The sequence below is a fragment of the Lactuca virosa genome, chromosome 5 (assembly GCF_052849685.1).
Source record: "Lactuca virosa cultivar CGN04683 chromosome 5, Lactuca_virosa_CGN04683_v6, whole genome shotgun sequence".
NCBI classification, from domain to species: domain Eukaryota; kingdom Viridiplantae; phylum Streptophyta; class Magnoliopsida; order Asterales; family Asteraceae; genus Lactuca; species Lactuca virosa.
In genome coordinates this window covers 306552675-306569844 of record NC_136430.1, presented here as the reverse complement: position 1 = coordinate 306569844, position 17170 = coordinate 306552675, and the positions used below count along the sequence as shown (strand labels likewise).

Genomic DNA, 17170 nt, shown 5'->3' with positions numbered 1-17170 from the left:
GAATCTGATGATGAAGATAGAATCTAATGATGAAGATGACAACACTTTTGTTTTGTGTGTGAGAGAGAGAGAGGTGGGGCCATGTTTATTATTAATAAAACATTAAATTATATAGAAGAACAGAAAAAATATATCATAAGGTCATTTTAGTTTTTTTAGTTTTCCGAATGACCAAAATCACAAGCAAACTAGCTCAAAAGAACCACGAAGCCAAAAAAATCTAGTTTTGGACTAAAACCTGAAGAAAAACAAATGCATACCACAGTGATCAATTTTGCAATTTTGTATATTCTTTATCTTTATCGTATATTTTAAAAACTACACCCATATGATTTTACATTTTTTAAGTATATTAGTAAATAAATAAAATGATACAATACTATTTTATGGTAATGTATTTTATTCTTTCGTTTTTTTATCAATTTGAATGATTTGATAATTACTTTTTTATGAAATGATTTTCAATAAAATATATTTATATCTCTTTTATATATATATATATATATATATATATATATAATAGAAAATAAAGTAATATAATCTTAGGGTGTAAATTTAATTATTATGAAATGCAATGACCAAAATGGACAAAACATAAAAGAAAATTAAAACGTTAAAGAATATTAGACTGACCATGCAAAAAAAATCACATGTTAAAAAAATTTCATAAGTTTTTTTAAATAGTAAAAACTATTAAAAAAAAAAGAAACTATCATTGGTGATGCTTTTAGAGCATTCGTAAAGGCAAGTTCAAAAAAGAGTTAAATGAGGTCACAAATTTAGTTGTTATTGGGATGAATCTCTATTATTATGAAATTTCATCTTTATATTCAATGGATTTTAAGTTCAATGGTCATTGAACTTTACAATGACAATTTTTTTTCTAATTCTTAAATAAATATTATAAATTAGTTGTTATAATTTTCTATTGGACTTTATGTAGTTCAATGTATTATATAAAAAAATTGATAGAAATATATGAAATTCAGATGTGACAATTCATTAAAACTCTATCGTGTATTAGAAACTTATAGTTAATTTGGGCCAATTTTTTGAAATATAGATGTGATTCCAAAATTTATATAAATAAAATTTATTTGTAATTGAAATATATCATTTCATTGCATTGGATATTAAATGAAAAAATAAACATAATCCTCGCTATCTTTCTCATGATTAGAATTAGCCATAAAAGAATAAAAATTCAATAAGAAGTGTCTCTTTTACATTCATATATATGTAGTAAACATGTAATATTTTCTCTATTCATGATTTATTTTCAAAATATGGTATTTTCCATGTAATAAAACAAACCCTAATTCAAAACATAGATGAGACTTGACTGTGATTTCAAAGGAATTTCCTCCTTTCTACATGGAACATGATATATTCTTTATTCTTTAAGATAGTACACTTGTGGTCAAAAGACATTATTTATTGTTTGATATATGATTTAAAAATACATTTATTACCAATCAAGTTTTTAACAAAGACAAAATAGATAAAAACGATTTTTTAGGGGTGAGCCGCATTCGAGATGAAGAATAAATATTTAATGCACAATAATATAAAATATGTTTAATTGTATTGTCTTCTTTTTTTTCCCTTTGAGATTTAAATAATATACCATAGTTGTTGATACCACAAAACTAAATAATTACTTGAAAATTTGTTACTTCTTTTGTACAAAAGAAATATGATGTTTGATTTCATGTATAATATAAATGGTTATAGAAATAACATTGTAAATATATGATCCAAAATAATATAATTCGACAGATTTATAATCCAAAAATATTATGATTTAATATGTTTGTAATCTTTAATTTTTTATTATGATAAAAAACATTATGATTAGAAAATGTTACGACCGTTAATCATATATTTTAGATTCAAAATTATGTGATTTAAAAAATGTTATGATTCAAAACTTATTAGGAGATGTAATTTGATCTGGTTGAAGACATATGATCCTAAATTATATGACCCAAAATGTTATGATTCAAACTGATTCGATCCAAATTATCATTGTCTAAAATGTTACGAACCAAAGTCTACATAAAAAAACTTTATTTGTTCTGAAATGATTTATTTGATAAATAAATATTATGATTGAAAATATGTGGTATCTTGGGATTTATTTCAGGTGCTTGTTGTAGCAAGGAGAAGAGCCAGGATTGATTACATCGCATCTACCGGAGATTCCGCACTACTTGCTTTTATGATTTTCATTCTTATGTTTTGAAACAATAACTCGGTACACTGATTATTTGTGCCACAATCATTGCTAAAAGGTCAAAGAAGCTTGAAGAATTTCGAAGATGGATAGATATGTGTTAAACATGTGGGTGTTGTGTTCGTTGGGAAGAATAAAGACAAGATTACAAAGTTCTTATTCCAAGTTTGTGATGTGGAAAAGTATATGAATTCACAGTACACGAATCTTCTTGTTCGTATCAATAACTGCAAAAGAAATACAAAAGGAGATAAAACAGAGATTCGAAAGACAATCATTTTGTACACAGAGATTCGTAGAGTACTTCTTCAAGCAACGAAGATGCTAATGACTTAGGACTCGACACTTCTCACAAAGGGGGGAATGTAGAGGTCGAAATATATTGTTAGGTGTCGAAGTTTCTTATGTCTTATTTTAGTGTCGAAGTCTGTAATGATGTTTCGTTGTATGTATTTCATAAGGGCACTCTTAGATGTCAACGCGTTCAGGTTTTAGCCCTTATGTACTTTTTTCTTACTCCTGTCATTCCTATAAATAGGGATAGGTACTAGAGATAGAGTAACTTTTGGCACTTCGTTTTCTTTACTCTAGTTTACTCTTGTATCTTTCAAAAGTATCAATTGATCCAAACAGATTATATTTACATCTTGTGTTCTAGATTCAACTCATACTTTGATTTCATTTTGTTTACTCGATTTACACGAACTACTGGGGGGGGGGGGAAGATACCAGGTCTAGAAAGGTGGTGGTTGTCGAGGCCAACAAAATAAATACCCTAAATATTACACAATAAAATAGTGTATAGTGGTAAAGGGATCGTATCCACGAAGATTGGTTCAATTTTATAACTCTATGATAATCTTGTTGTACAAATACTTGTAAAACTAAAATAAAATAAAATTGGGGGATTTTAATCTTTTGATATGTTTAAAAGAAAACTATAATTACACTAAGATTTAAAAATACAATTCAACAAAAGCAAAGTTTGATGTAAAATCAATAAGATAAAGATGGTTGACTTTGGACTTTCATTACTTAAACATATGGTTAAATAATCATGAGAATACCAAGGTGCAATACTTGTGTTTATAATCTAACTTGGCTATAACAATTTATAAGCATAACTTGCCTCAACTCTTCTTTTGTATTAAAATGACTAGAGAAGCTCATAACACATTTCCTAAATCAAAGTCACAAAACTAACGAAGCATGTAATTTTGTGAAAATCAATTAGCATTAGGTTTTAAGAGTCATCAAATCCAAAGAGTAATCTATTGCTTTCATTACCACTATGGATAAAATATTTTCTTAGTCTAAATGAAATGAAAACAAACATTTAAACTAATTGTTGCTTGTTAAATTGAAGACCCATTACTTAGCCAAGAATTTAACCAACAAAAATAACATTCACATATCAATATTCATGACTAGAGATATATAAACATGAAGGAAGTTTTCATAGAAAATATAGTCATAGATATTCAACACAAGTTCATGGAGTTCTTCAAAATAACCAAAACATTCAAGCAATTACATCCAAGTCAACCAAATATGAGTCTAGCCAAGTGATAGCTTCATTTTATTTACTTCTTTTTATAGTTTATTTTAGCATATTTCATTCGCATTTTAGTTAATTTCCATGCATATTTTCCTTTTTGTTATTTTATGACCACTTTCGGGTTCTTAATATATCTATGAAAGAAATGAAAGAAATGAAAGAAATGAAAGAAATGCAAAGTAGATTAGTGATAGCTTCATTTTAGTGTGTAATAATTAGGGTTATTAATTTTGTTGGCCTCGACAACCACCACCAAGCATGACCAAAATGAAAGAAATGCAAAGTAGATTAGTGATACCAAACATTGTTCAAGATGCAAGTTGGAAGAAAAATTGCTCCAAGCTTCTAAATCTTCCAATCTTCTAGAGAGCAAAAGGGTTTGTTCCTCCAAGTCTTGATAATGAAAAATCCTCCCAAATCTTCAGTAAAGAGTGCTTATTTCCGGATTCAAAAGTTCCCCAAAAGCTATCTACCAACCTTCTCAAAATAGAGTCAACAAGTCAAAACACGGATTCACTTCAGCACGATCCACGCGGACCGTTTGTGGATCCGCGCGGACCGCGTGGTATCGCTAATTGCATGCCTTGGCCCATTTAAAATACAATCCAGCCCAAATTTACTCATTCATCTTCAGCCCACATGCACAACTCTTGGTAGCCCAATTATGTTATTCCCAAGCCTCCAATGATGGTCTAATGCTTCTTTAATCCTCCTCAACTCGAGTCCTCGTCCAAAATTAAACCCAACGTGCATCCCGCTTGTACTGATATCGAGCCCAATCGCCACACTTCAAGTCCATGAACAAATTGCAAGCCCCTAATAGTCTCGCACTCCTTCCACACCTCCAATAACAAATAGTCTTCGATAAATCCTGCAAATAAGCTCAAAAGACTGGAAAGCACACGGTAAAGGAGAAAAATAACAAAAAGAGAAAATATGCATGAAGATTAACTAAAATGAGATGGTTTTAACTAAAAATAAACTATGAAAAAAAGTAATAAAAACGAAACTATCAAAAGGGTGCTCGTCGGACGTGGGTTCACCGGACTTGGAGTGGTCGTTGGCGAGGGGGAAGTAATGATCTCCGGTTTGAAGAAAGTAAGAGACGAAAATGTGAAGGGAAAATGACTTGATAGGGTAATTTTCTTTTCGTCTTGTTCACATTTAGACAACTTTTTTTTGTATACATTTGACAATTTAACTTGTTAAATTTGTTTATATATTACCATTGTCACCTGCTATAGGAGGTGACAATGGTAATATGTGAACACATTTAACAGGTTAAATGGTCAAATGTAGGGGTGGGAATCGGTTCGGTTTACGGTTTCTTTTGTTTCCTCGAATCGGTTTACTTGGTTTGAATTTTTTTTGTCCAATTCGAAAACCGAACCAAATCGAATTCAAATTCTCCAGACCAAACCGAAAACCGAGTTCTAATTCGGTTTGGTTCGGTTTGAAAACCAATGATTACCTTAAAAATTAGTGTTGCAATTTTCCGAACATAAATTACAAAGTTTTTAACAGAGATACCTATAGTTGTTCCAAACATAAATGTAACACCCGGATTCCCAGGTATTATGTTTTGATCATTTATTTTGAGTTAAAGAGAGGGACTCGACGAGTTGACGCTTAGAATCGTCGAGTAGGATCGTGAATGCTGACTGGATTAATGAATGGATTCGACGAGTCGGAAAGGGTGGACTCGACGAGTCCGCGCTGTGGGCTGAAACCCTAAATCACCAGGCCTGCACCCTATTTAAAGGACCTTATGGCCCTTATTTGCGGCTACCTTCGTCTTTGAGAGTACTAGAGCATCTGTGAGTCTTGTGAGTGAGAAAGGAGGCCATTGTTCACCATTTCTTGTGTGTTTTAGCAAGAAGGAAGGAGGAAGGACAAGCTAGGCGGGTTGGGGAGCTTGGATCTACTTCCATTTGATTAGAGGAAGTTGTTGGAGGTATCAATCTGTGCTTATTCTCGTATTTATGATGAGTTAGTTGAATCTAGGGTTTCTTTATGCATTATTTAGCTTGAATCTGGAGTGTGTGAGGTCCCAAGGTGAAATGATTCTTAGACCTGGACCTTAAGAGGTCCAGAGAGCCCCTATCACTCTGCTTTATGCCATTCCTTTGAGGTTATGAGCCTAGGTGGCCATTTTAGTAGTTATTTCACCAAAAGAAGCCTTGGGTGCGTTGCATGTGAGTCAAGATTCAAACTTTACGTGGTTATTGGTCGTGGGGAAGCCAGATCTATAGTTTTGAGAAGCAGATCTGACCTCAGAAGGTCATTTGAGTGTTGTCATGGGAGCAACTCGCCGAGTTCATAAGTGGACTCGACGAGTCGAGTCGGGATTGCCCTGCGATTCGTTGCAGAGAAACCCCGCGAGTGGAAGAGGGACCCGACATGCCAAGTGAGGCTTAGAAGGATTCAGGGGACCTGCGTGGACTCGCCGAGTCGCCCGGATGCACTCGACGAGTCTGGTCAAAGTTTGACTGTTGACTAGAGTTGACTTCGTTGACTTTTAGGGTTGAGTCAATGTTTGGACTTGTGAGCCATTGGAGGGGTAGAATGGTCTTTTACCCTTCTTAGAGAACTTAGAGAGGGATTAGCCTAGTCTTTGAAAGTCGTATTAATTAGAGTAATTATTTTATGTGATTAGGCGAAGGCTAGATCAATATTTCCGAGTTCGAGGTTTACCGAGTTATCCGATGTGAGTCTTCTCACTATACTTTACCTTGAGTGGTAAGTAGAGTTATGTGACAGAGTATCTTGTATGCTATGTATGTGATGTGTTGCACTGCATTATTTCTATGTGATTTATGTTGTGTGTATTCCAGAGTTTACAGAGTTAGGACCGGAAGGTCCACAGAGCTAGGACCAGAGGGTCCACAGAGTTAGGGCCAGTAGGCCCACAGAGTTATAGCCTCGAGTGGCTAATATGTGTTATATGTGGTATTTTGGGGAACTCACTAAGCATTTATGCTTACAGTGTTTTGTGTTATGTGTTTCAGGTACCAGTGAGGATCGCGGGAAGGCGCCGACATGATCAGTACACACATGTGGAGTTTTCATGTATTGTGATCTTGGGATGAATTTTATGGATTTGATATGTGATACATTGAGATTGATAATATTGATTAATGAATTTTTTTTTTTTGAAAAAATTGTTTTGGAATTTACGGTGTTACAATAAAGGTTAAAGTTTCATACAAAAAGATCCAAAGTTTCATACATTAACTAGCTAGAAACAAAAATTTTAACTTCCAAGTTCTAATTTCCAAACAAAAGTATATAACATGAAGTTCAAAAGTTGTTCCTAGTGGCTTGTCAATGTTTGATCCATTTTATATATCAATTTTAATCCTATATAAAATAGGAAAAGGGGCTAAAAGAGTAAATGAGCTAAAATAATTTTTACCTTATAATTAATATTTTTATTTAATATATAAATATATAATATATTTTTAAATTAATTAATTTATGAAATTCGGTTTTTCGGTTTGGTTTGGTTTAAACTTCATGAGACTGAAACTCGAACCAAAAACCAAATTCACAATTTAGTTTGGTCTCTGACCAAACCAAAAACCGAATTTGAATATGGTTTGATCTGAATCGATTTTGGTTAGAATTGGTTTTTGGGTTTTTCGGTTCTGGACCAAATAGTTCCCACCCATAGTCAAATGTCTACAAAAAAAGAAAGTTGTCAAAATGTGAACAATTTTTTTTTTCAACTTTCTTAAGACTTTTTAAAATTTCTATAACATCCTGATGTTCAGGTGCTTTTAACTCTTTCATGTCATGATAATTGGTCTAGTGGTTGCAATCTTGGGGTTTAGACACGATGTGTTGGAGGCACCAACATGGCGTGTCTAGACATTAAAAGACACGTGTCTTGGCATAGCAACACGACGTGTTTTCCCTATGAACACCGCGTGTTGACCGTTGTGTGTGAAGCCCTAATATTTTGGGGTTTATTCCCATATTTAAGGAATATGGGGGCTAGGGTTTGTCCACCCTCAGCCTCCATTTGCCCTCTAAAGCTCAAGAAGAAACCATGATCCCTTTCTCTCACCATTTGTGAAGATAGTTGGTGTTTTGAAGGAAGAATGTGAAATAAGGAAGCAAGGATTCAGCTAGCAAGCATCATACTTCAGTGTAGCACTCTCATGGGTCATTGTAAGTGTCCAAGTCCCGATTTTTTTATCACTCTTAATCATTAAATATTTAGATATGTCCCCTTTTTTCTTTGTTATGGGTTGATACATGGAGGGATCTCATAAAGTTTGCAAGTTTATGAATCTCCAGGTCAATGAGACCTTGTAGTGGCTTGGATCTGGTTAATTTCAACCAAAGTTTTGATGCCATGCATAGAAAGTAGGTCATGATTTCCCTTTTTGACCTAATATGGGTTCAAGACATGCATTGGACATGGATGTCTTAAAAAGCACAAATCTTTGGAATGGTTTAGGTGGTTGCACCACTTCTGGAATGAAGGGACTTTGGATCTTAAGGATTGAGGACTTTATGGTTAAGCTCTTGCATGGTTAAGCATGTAGTTTTGATTTTTGGACCATTTTTGCGGTCCCAAGGGATAAAGTTGGAAACCTTATCCTTCCTAACCACATTCCTAGTCCAGATTTGAGCCTTGGAGCTCTTGGGTTCGAAAAGGAAACTGAATATCTTAAGCTGTTGAGAATCTGGTGAACACGGCGTGTTGGCTGATGTTTTCCCGTTTATGGAACTGTTTGCGAAACACGGCGTGGTAAAAAAGGAGCACGGCGTGTTGGGTCAACCCAGACCGTTGACTTTGACCATTGACTTTGACTTTGACCAAGTTTGACCATGAGGGTATTTTGGGTATTCTGGGCTTTGATGGAATTGGTCATTTGATGGTTGTAGGCATTTGAGTTGAGAGCTGAGATTTATCAATTATGTGCTGCTTGTGAGGTGAGTTGTCCTCACTGTACTTGTGGGTCGAAGGCACCAATCCGACCCATTAGATTGATATCCTGTTTTGCATGCTATTGTACTGTTATGATATGTTAGATCGGTATCCTGGTAGTTAGGATGTTGCTATGCTTAGTGATCTGTAGAACTGTGTGTCTGGCTGTAGACTGTTACATGATTATCTGTTATATGTGCAAATGGTTGGTCGATGGCTGAGGCTTCACTGCTTTGTGCGTAAGCCAACAGGCCGGTGCATTCCAACCCGATGGTTGAGGGCCTAGGGTATTCCATTCCGAGGACGATTGGACCCATAGTATGTTGGCATTCCAACCCGATGGTTGAGGGACTTGGGGTATTCCAACCCGATGGTTGATTGGACCCATAATATGTTGGCATTCCAACCCGATGGTTGAGGGGCATGGGGTATTCCAACCCGATGGTTGATTGGACCCATAATATGTTGTTATTATGCTTATGCTATTTGCTATGTATTGGTATTTTGGGGGAAACTCACTAAGCTTATAGTTTTGGGTTATGTTTTAGGTACCTCAAATGTCCGTGGGAAGTCAAAGGCTTGATCGTGCACCTCCTCATGTTTTATTTATGATTTTGGGATTACTCTTATATTGAACTCATTTTGAAAACAATTTGCAAACAATGATGGTTTTCGGGTTTGTCAAAAAGTTTAAATTTTTCATGAATTTTTATGTATGTTACAAGTTGGTATCAGAGCCTTGGTTTGAATGAATTGGAGGAACACCCGTGTGAATCCAGTCTCAAACTAAGGAAAATATTTTTAAAATGGTTTTCAAATGGTTTCAGAATAATCAAGGAGGATGCGATGTGTGCGATCAGCCGGAGCCAGTAAGTAGACCCCAAAATACCATATTGTTATCTGATATTGTGATATGTTAGAACATCATGCTAGTGATAGGTTAGGCATCTTCAGATTTTGCATGATAGAGTTGCCTAATTATATGATGTCTGATAGCCTAGGGTTCTTCTCTAATGGAATTGACATCATTACTGTAGTTGCTTAGTGTGTATATCATGGTTATACATAACTAAGATTTTATGGCCTGAGAATGTTTGGTTTGGCCTTATTTCCTGTTCTTGTTTGATGAAGGGCTTAGGGTAGGATCAGATATCCGAATGTCTATAGGGTCCATCATTTATAGCTTGCATACACGAGTGTTGCAGGGTTGGTGGAAGTTTCATGGATGTGTTTTGTGGGGTCTGATGGCTAGTTTTGTGATGTTTAGCCTTTCCTGTAGGGAGTGAGGATTGAGTGTATGGTTATGCTTGTAAGTATTGTTGGGGTGTGTGATGATCCTCTGAGACAAATACAGGTAGGTGTGGAAGGTAGTATGGACCCGTACTATTGAAACCACAGGACCCGTACGCGTAGCAAGGAAGTCACAACCCCTAGGGCTTTGTAGGGAGTTGGTTCCCCCTGTTATGTTATGTGTATTATCTGATATCTTCCTGGTGTATTTCAGTATGGTGACTACGAGACGAGTTGAGACCGGATCTGAATCGGGATCAGGAGCTAACAGGCAGTTTGAATCAGATTAGTTGGATGCCAGGATTTGGAGGATTCTCCGTGAGGAGGTTGTGGCCATTGTCTGGGATCAGATGCCGGAGCTATTTAGGTCTATTAAGACCACGATGATGGAGTTCTTTGATGACATATACGCAACCATTGCTGAGACAGCTGTTGTTGCAGCCTCTGCGGTCGTGGCCGCTGCAGGTGTTGGACCGGGTCGGGTTTTTTAGTATCGGGACTTCGACAATATGAAGCCCCGACTTTCGATGGAGTGCAGAACCCGATCGTTACCATGAGGTGGTTATTTGATGTGGAGGGGTGTTTCTTCACTTGCTTATGCCATGCTGACCAGAAGGTCAGATGCGCTCTGAACCTTTTGAGGACCGGAGCGAAGGATTGGTGGAGGCTTGCCACTAGTTCATTTTATGAGGAGCAGCGAGCTGCTGTTCTTGGGAGCAGTTCTTGGAGATGTTCCGCTCCCGTTATGTACCGCTGGTGGAGCATGAGATGTTAGCGCAGGAGTATTTCGATTTGAGGCAGGGATCAGAGACGATGGCCGAGATCACCAAGATGTTCACGGAGAGGGCTATGTTTTGCCCTGAGTTTGATGCATCTGAGCAGGCTCAGATGACCCGTTACTTGAGCATGCTCAAGACGGAGATCAGATAGTTTGTTTCCACCCAACGCTATAATACCTTGTTGGAGATGCAGGAGGCCGCCGGGCGGCGTGGGATTGAGATTGATTTGCAGACGAGGGAGTCGAGACCGGACCCGGCGTAGGCGCAGCCTGCGTCGAAGCGGTTTAGGGCCGCTGATTCGAGGACGGTGAGTCAGAGGGGCCGCACTTGTGGGAAGTGCGGTAAGGTACATGAAGGAGTTTGTCAATTTTCTTCGGGGTACCACAAATGTGGCAAGCAGGGCTACATTGCGAGGGACTATCGGCATCAGAATCCAGCGTACGACATCAGACTCTGCTACCATTGTGATCAGGTGGGCCATATGAAGGCCCAATGTCCCTTGCTCGCCGTCAAGTCGACGCAGGTTCCAGCGCCGGCTACTTTGAGGATCACCGACGGGAGTCAGGGCAGAGCGGAGCCCCCGAGGGCTCGAGGTCGCGCTTTCTAGCTTACTGTCGAGGAGGCCAGAGCAGCTCTAGATGTTGTGACTGGTATGTTTCTATCCATTATTCTTCTAATTGTGTTTTATAATATGCTTATCTGTGTATCTCTATTAGGTATGTTCCTAGTGAACTTTTTGCCTGCTCTAGTGTTGTTTGACTCAGGTGCGAGTCGGTCTTTTGTGTCTCGATCGTTTAGTAGAGAGTTTGATATGCCCGTTGGGGAGTTGGAATGTCTGTTGCGAGTTTCTATCGCCAACGAGCACAGATTTTATGCGTCTTCGATATATTCAGGTTGTGTTTTGGAGATCTTCGGGGTGCCTTATCCGATTGATTTGATCCCCATTCCCATGGGGGATGTTAGTGTGATTGTGAGGATGGATTGGCTGAGCCAGTTCAGTGCAATGATTGATTGTGAGGGCCAGCGCGTAGTAGTTTGAACCCCAAGTGGAGGAGAACTGGTTATCTATGGGGAGGGCACTAGGATGGGTTCAGGTTTTTGTTCTGCAGCCAGAGCTCGACAGTATATTCATCATGGGTGTGCGGGTTATTTGGCATACATAGTGGATACGCGTGTTGGGGATCAGGTTTTGGTTTCAGAGGTTCCGGTGGTCAGGAAGTTTACCGATGTATATCCGAAGGAGTTGCCTGGTGTGCCTCCTGAGAGGCAGGTCGAGTTCAGGATTGACCTCGTGTCAGGTGCGGCCCCGATTGCCAAGGCGCCATACCGTTTGGCACCGCCTGAGATGTAGGAGTTGTCATCTTAGTTGCAGGAGCTGCTGGGCAAGCAGTTCATCAGACCGAGTAGTTCTCCGTGGGGAGCGCCGATTTTATTCGTCAAGAAGAAGAATGGTTCACACCGGATGTGTATTGATTACCGGGAGTTGAACAAGCTAACAATGAAGAACCGTTATCCCCTTCCGTGGATTGATGATCTTTTTGATCAGTTGCAGGGTGCATCGTGGTTCTCTAAGATAGACCTGAGGTCCGGGTACCATCAGGTCAGGGTGAGAGAGGAGGACGTGGAGAAGATCGCGTTCCGGACTCGTTATGGGCATTACAAGTTCGTGGTGATGCCATTTGGGCTCACCAATACGCCTGAGGTATTTATGGATTTGATGAATCAGGTATGCAGGCCAATGCTCGATCGTTTGGATCGTGTTCATTGATGATATCTTGGTATATTCCAAGACCAGAGAGCAACATGAGGAGCATCTTCGCGAGCTTCTGTGGGTTTTGAGGCGAGAATGGCTTTATGCTAAGTTCTCGAAGTGCAAGTATTGGTTACGATAGGTTCAGCTTCTTGGATACCTCGTTAGCCAGGACGGGATATTAGTCGATCCGGTCAAGATCGAGGCGTTGATGCAGTGGGAGGTTCCAAAATCTCCATCAGATATCAGGAGTTTGTTGGGGTTGGTGGGGTACTACCGGAGATTTATTCAGGATTTCTCCAAGATTGCAGTACCCCTCACTCGTCTGACGAGGAAGGAGGTGGATTTCCGGTGGGGCCCAGAGTAGCAGTCAACATTTGAGACCTTTCGGCAAAGACTGTGCGAGGCCCCAGTTTGACCCTCCCGGAGGGAATTGAGGATTTTGTTGTTTTCTGTGATGCATCCATCACTGGGTTGGGGCGGTCCTCATGCAGAGAGGGCGAGTGATAGCTTATGCTTCGCGACAGCTGAAGGCGCATGAGACGAGATATCCCATGCATGATCTTGAGTTGGGGGATTTTGCCCTCAAGATTTGGAGGCATTATCTTTATGGGGCCCACTATACTATTTACACGGATCACAAGAGCTTGATACACATTATGGATCAGCCGAACCTGAACATGAGGCAGCGTAGGTGGCTGGACGTAGTCAAGGATTATGACTGCGAGATCCTTTACCATCCGGTTAAAGCGAATGTGGTGACGGATGCCTTGAGCCGTAAGTCGGCTGGACTTTCTGATGGGGTGTCATGTTTGAGGATATTAGTGGATTCTCCGCTTGTGGGATTGATTAGGGAGACTCAGGCCGAGGGTGTTCGGGAAGAGAATTGGAAGATTGAGAGGATCAGGGGTGAGATCACCATATTTGTTCCGTATAGTCGTGGTTTGTTGACCCGTTGTGTTCGGGTATGGGTTCCTATGTCTGGTGGGGTTAGATAGATTGTGTTGGATGAGGCTCATAAGTTTCGCCTCTTTATCCATCCCGGGGCCACCAAGATGTATCGGGATCTGAGATTGAGCTACTGGTGGCTGTGTATGAAGAGGGATATTGTCTGGTACGTGGAGAGGTGCTTGACCTACAGGATGGTCAAGGCCGAGCATCAGAGGATGCATGGAAAAGGGTTTCGATTCTATTTAGTTCATCGTGGATCGATTGACCAAGAGTGCCCATTTCCTGACGATTCGGGAGAGTTCTTCGTCCAAGAAGTTGGCCGATGTGTATATTCGCGAGATCGTTGCTCGCCATGGGGTTCCGGTCTCCATTGTTTTAGACTGTGATGTTCGGTTCACCTCCCGTTTTTGGCAGAAGTTCCATGAGGAACTGGGCACGAGGTTGCACTTCAGCACAACTTATCATCCGCAGACCGACGGCCAAAGTGAGTGGACGATACAGACTCTTGAGGTTATGTTGCGAGCTTGTGTCATTGATTTTGGTGGGAGTTGGGACTCCTACCTACCTTTTGCGGATTTCTCCCACAACAACAATTTTTACTTCAGCATCGGTGCTCTGCCTTTTGAGCTCTTGTATGGGCGGAGATGTCGTACCCCAGTCAGTTGGGTTGAGGTTGGTCACAGGGTTATGGGACGGACGGAGGTGGTCCTTCAGACTAGGGGTGAGCATTTGGACCGGACCGAACTGGAGCGGACCGGACCGACTCTTGGACCGGACCGGTTATGGAGAATATTTTGGACCGTGGACCGGACCGGATGAGTCGTGTCCATGTCCGTGTCCGTGTCTGGGTCTAGGTCTGGGTTTTCCGGTTCTTGGACCCATTTGGACCGGTAACAATTTAACACAAGCATACATAAATTGTCATCTAAATCTAACATGTTTAGCAACTAACATATATATCAAGTTTATCAACAAATGCATGCGGAGGTCAATGATGGTTCCATGTACCCGATCATTTTTTTAAATGCATGTAACAAAAGAGGTGATTTAGTGGTACGATCAAGTAAAACCGCAAAGTACATAAAATCATTCATTTTGTTGTAAGCACCACAATACTTGTCGTATTTCATCTTCATTTCCTTTACCATTTCGAGAAACATTGGTTTGTTGACCACTTTCTTAGATGTATGTCCACATCTAAGACTTCCCGGATAAAAAGATTTACCAAAGGTTTTGATGTAGCCGAAACAAGCTTTGTTCTTGTCTTGAATTTTTCAAAGAACTTCACCATTTCGGTTACAATTTCAAAGTCATAATTTTCCGGTACCCTACCAAGATCCTTTTCATATGATTTATCTGTTAAAGATCCATAAAATTCAGAATTATAGTCTAAAATAATAGCTAAAAAGCTGATATATTTCAGCTTTGATAGCTCAACTTTGAAGGATTTTAACTCATTTAATATAATATTAAAATCAACAAAATTATAGTCTAAATTTATCTACAAACTGTAAACTAAATGTTGGAAAAAACCGCAGGTCAATCTGACTTAAAACGAATGAGTTATGGTTGTTTAAAAAATTTCATAGATTACAAAATTTTAAAAATCTTGCTGAAAAGCTGAAATTTTTCCGCTTTGATAGCTCAACTTTGAAAGACTGTAACTCATTGAATATAATACCAAAATCAACAAAATTATAGTCTAAATTCATCTACAAGCTATAAATTAAACGTTGGAAAAAACCGCGTGTCAGTCCGAGTTAAAACGAATGAGTTATGGTTGTTTGAAATATTTCACAGATTACAAAATTTTAAAAGTCTTGCTGAAAAGCTGAATTTTTTCAGCTTTGATAGCTCAACTTTGAAAGATTGTAACTCATTGAATATAATACCAAAATCAACAAAATTATAGTCTAAATTCATCTACAAACTGTAAATTAAACGTTGGAAAAAACCGTGTGTCAGTCCGACTTAAAACGAATGAGTTATAGTTGTTCAAAAATTACAAAATTTTAAATTTTTTGCTGAAAAGCTGAAATATAACTAAAAAATAAATATTACCTCTTACGCCAAATTCCATAAATGCCTCTCATAACTGGTATGCAGACTTCAATAACTCGAAAGTCAAGTTCCATCGGGTAGGGGTGTCACAAAGTATAATTTTTTTTTTAAAATAAGTCGGTCTATAACCGGTTTTTACCCGGAACCAGCCGGACCAGACCGGTAAAAAAACTGGACTGGACCGGCTCTAAATCCTAGAACCGAGAACTGGCCCGGGGGTCTAAAAAAAGGTCCGGTCCGGTCCGGTTCACCGGTCCGGTCCGATCCACGGGTCCAAACTTCAGACTACGGAGATGATTCAGCAGATCAGGCAGAGATTGCACACTGCTCAGAGTCGGCAGAAGAGTTATGCCGACCGACGCCGATTCGAGTTAAAGTTTCAGGTCGGTGACATGGTGTTACTGAAGGTCTCACCTTGGAAAGGTATGATTCGCTTCAGGAAGCGGGAAAAATTGGGTCCCCGATATATTGGGCCATTCCAGGTTATTACCAGGGTTGGCAAGGTCGCTTACAAATTGGATCTTCCTGAGGAGCTCAGTCAGATTCACAACACTTTCCATGTTTCGCAGCTGCGAAAGTGTGTATTGGACGAGGATGCAGTGGTTTCCCTGGATGATATTCTGGTCGATGAGCGCCTGAACTTTGTTGAGAGGCCCGTAGCTATTCTAGAGAGGAAGGTAAAGGTTTTGCGTAGCAAGGAAGTACCTTTGGTAAAGGCACGATGGCGGCATCGGAGGGGATCCGAGTGGATCTGGGAGCCGGAGGCTGAGATGCGGGAGCATTATCATTTGTTCGCAGCAGCAGACTTCGAGGACGAGTCTAGTTCAAGTGGGAGAGAATTGTAACATCCCAGTGTTCAGGTACTTTTAACTCTTTCATGTCATGATAATTGGTCTAGTGGTTGCAATCTTGGTGTTTAGACATGGTGTGGTGGAGGCACCAACACGTCGTGTCTATACATTAAAAGACATGTGTCTTGGCTGAGCAACACGACATGTTTTCCCTATGAACACGGTGTGTTGACTGTTGTGTGTGAAACCCTAATATTCCAGGGTTTATTCCCCTATTTAAGGAATATGGGGGCTAGGGTTTGTCCACCCTCAGCCTTCATCGGCCCTCTCAAGCTCAAGAAGAAACCCTAATCCTTTCCTCTCCTCATTTATGAAGATAGTTGGTGTTTTGAAGGAAGAAGGTGAAAGAAGGAAGCAAGGATTCAGCTAACAAGCATTATACTTCAGTGTAGCACTCTCCTGGACCATTGTAAGTGTCCAAGTCCCGGTTTTTTATCACTCTTAGTCACTAAATCTTGAGATATGTCCCTTTTTCTCTTTGTTATGGGTTGATGCATGGAGGGATCTCATAAAGTTTGCAAGTTTATGAATCTCCAGGTCAAGGAGACCTTGTAGTGGCTTGGATATGGTTTCAACCAAAGTTTTGATGCCATGCATAGAAAGTAGGTCATGATTTCCCTTTTTGACCTAATATGGGTTCAAGACATGCATTGGACATGCATGTATTAAAAAGCAAAAATCTTTGGAATGGTTTAGGTGGTTGCACCACTTCTGGAAGGAAAGGACTTTGGATCTTAAGGTTTGAGGACTTTATG

General features: G+C 39.3%; 1 protein-coding gene across 1 annotated transcript in view; it reads right to left on the bottom strand.

Annotated features, from left to right (window-relative positions):
• Window positions 1-15583, bottom strand: part of LOC145113033 (calmodulin-binding protein 60 B-like) — a 37712-nt gene extending 22129 nt beyond the window's left edge. Inside the window, exons 1-3 of the mRNA XM_079049143.1 lie at window positions 15565-15583; window positions 14729-14859; window positions 14512-14642 (exon numbers count right to left, since the gene is read on the bottom strand). Of these exons, the coding sequence (XP_078905269.1) occupies window positions 14512-14642; window positions 14729-14859; window positions 15565-15583 (281 nt within the window). The remainder of the gene's footprint in view (window positions 1-14511; window positions 14643-14728; window positions 14860-15564) is intronic.
• Between the last annotated feature and the right edge of the window lie 1587 nt (window positions 15584-17170).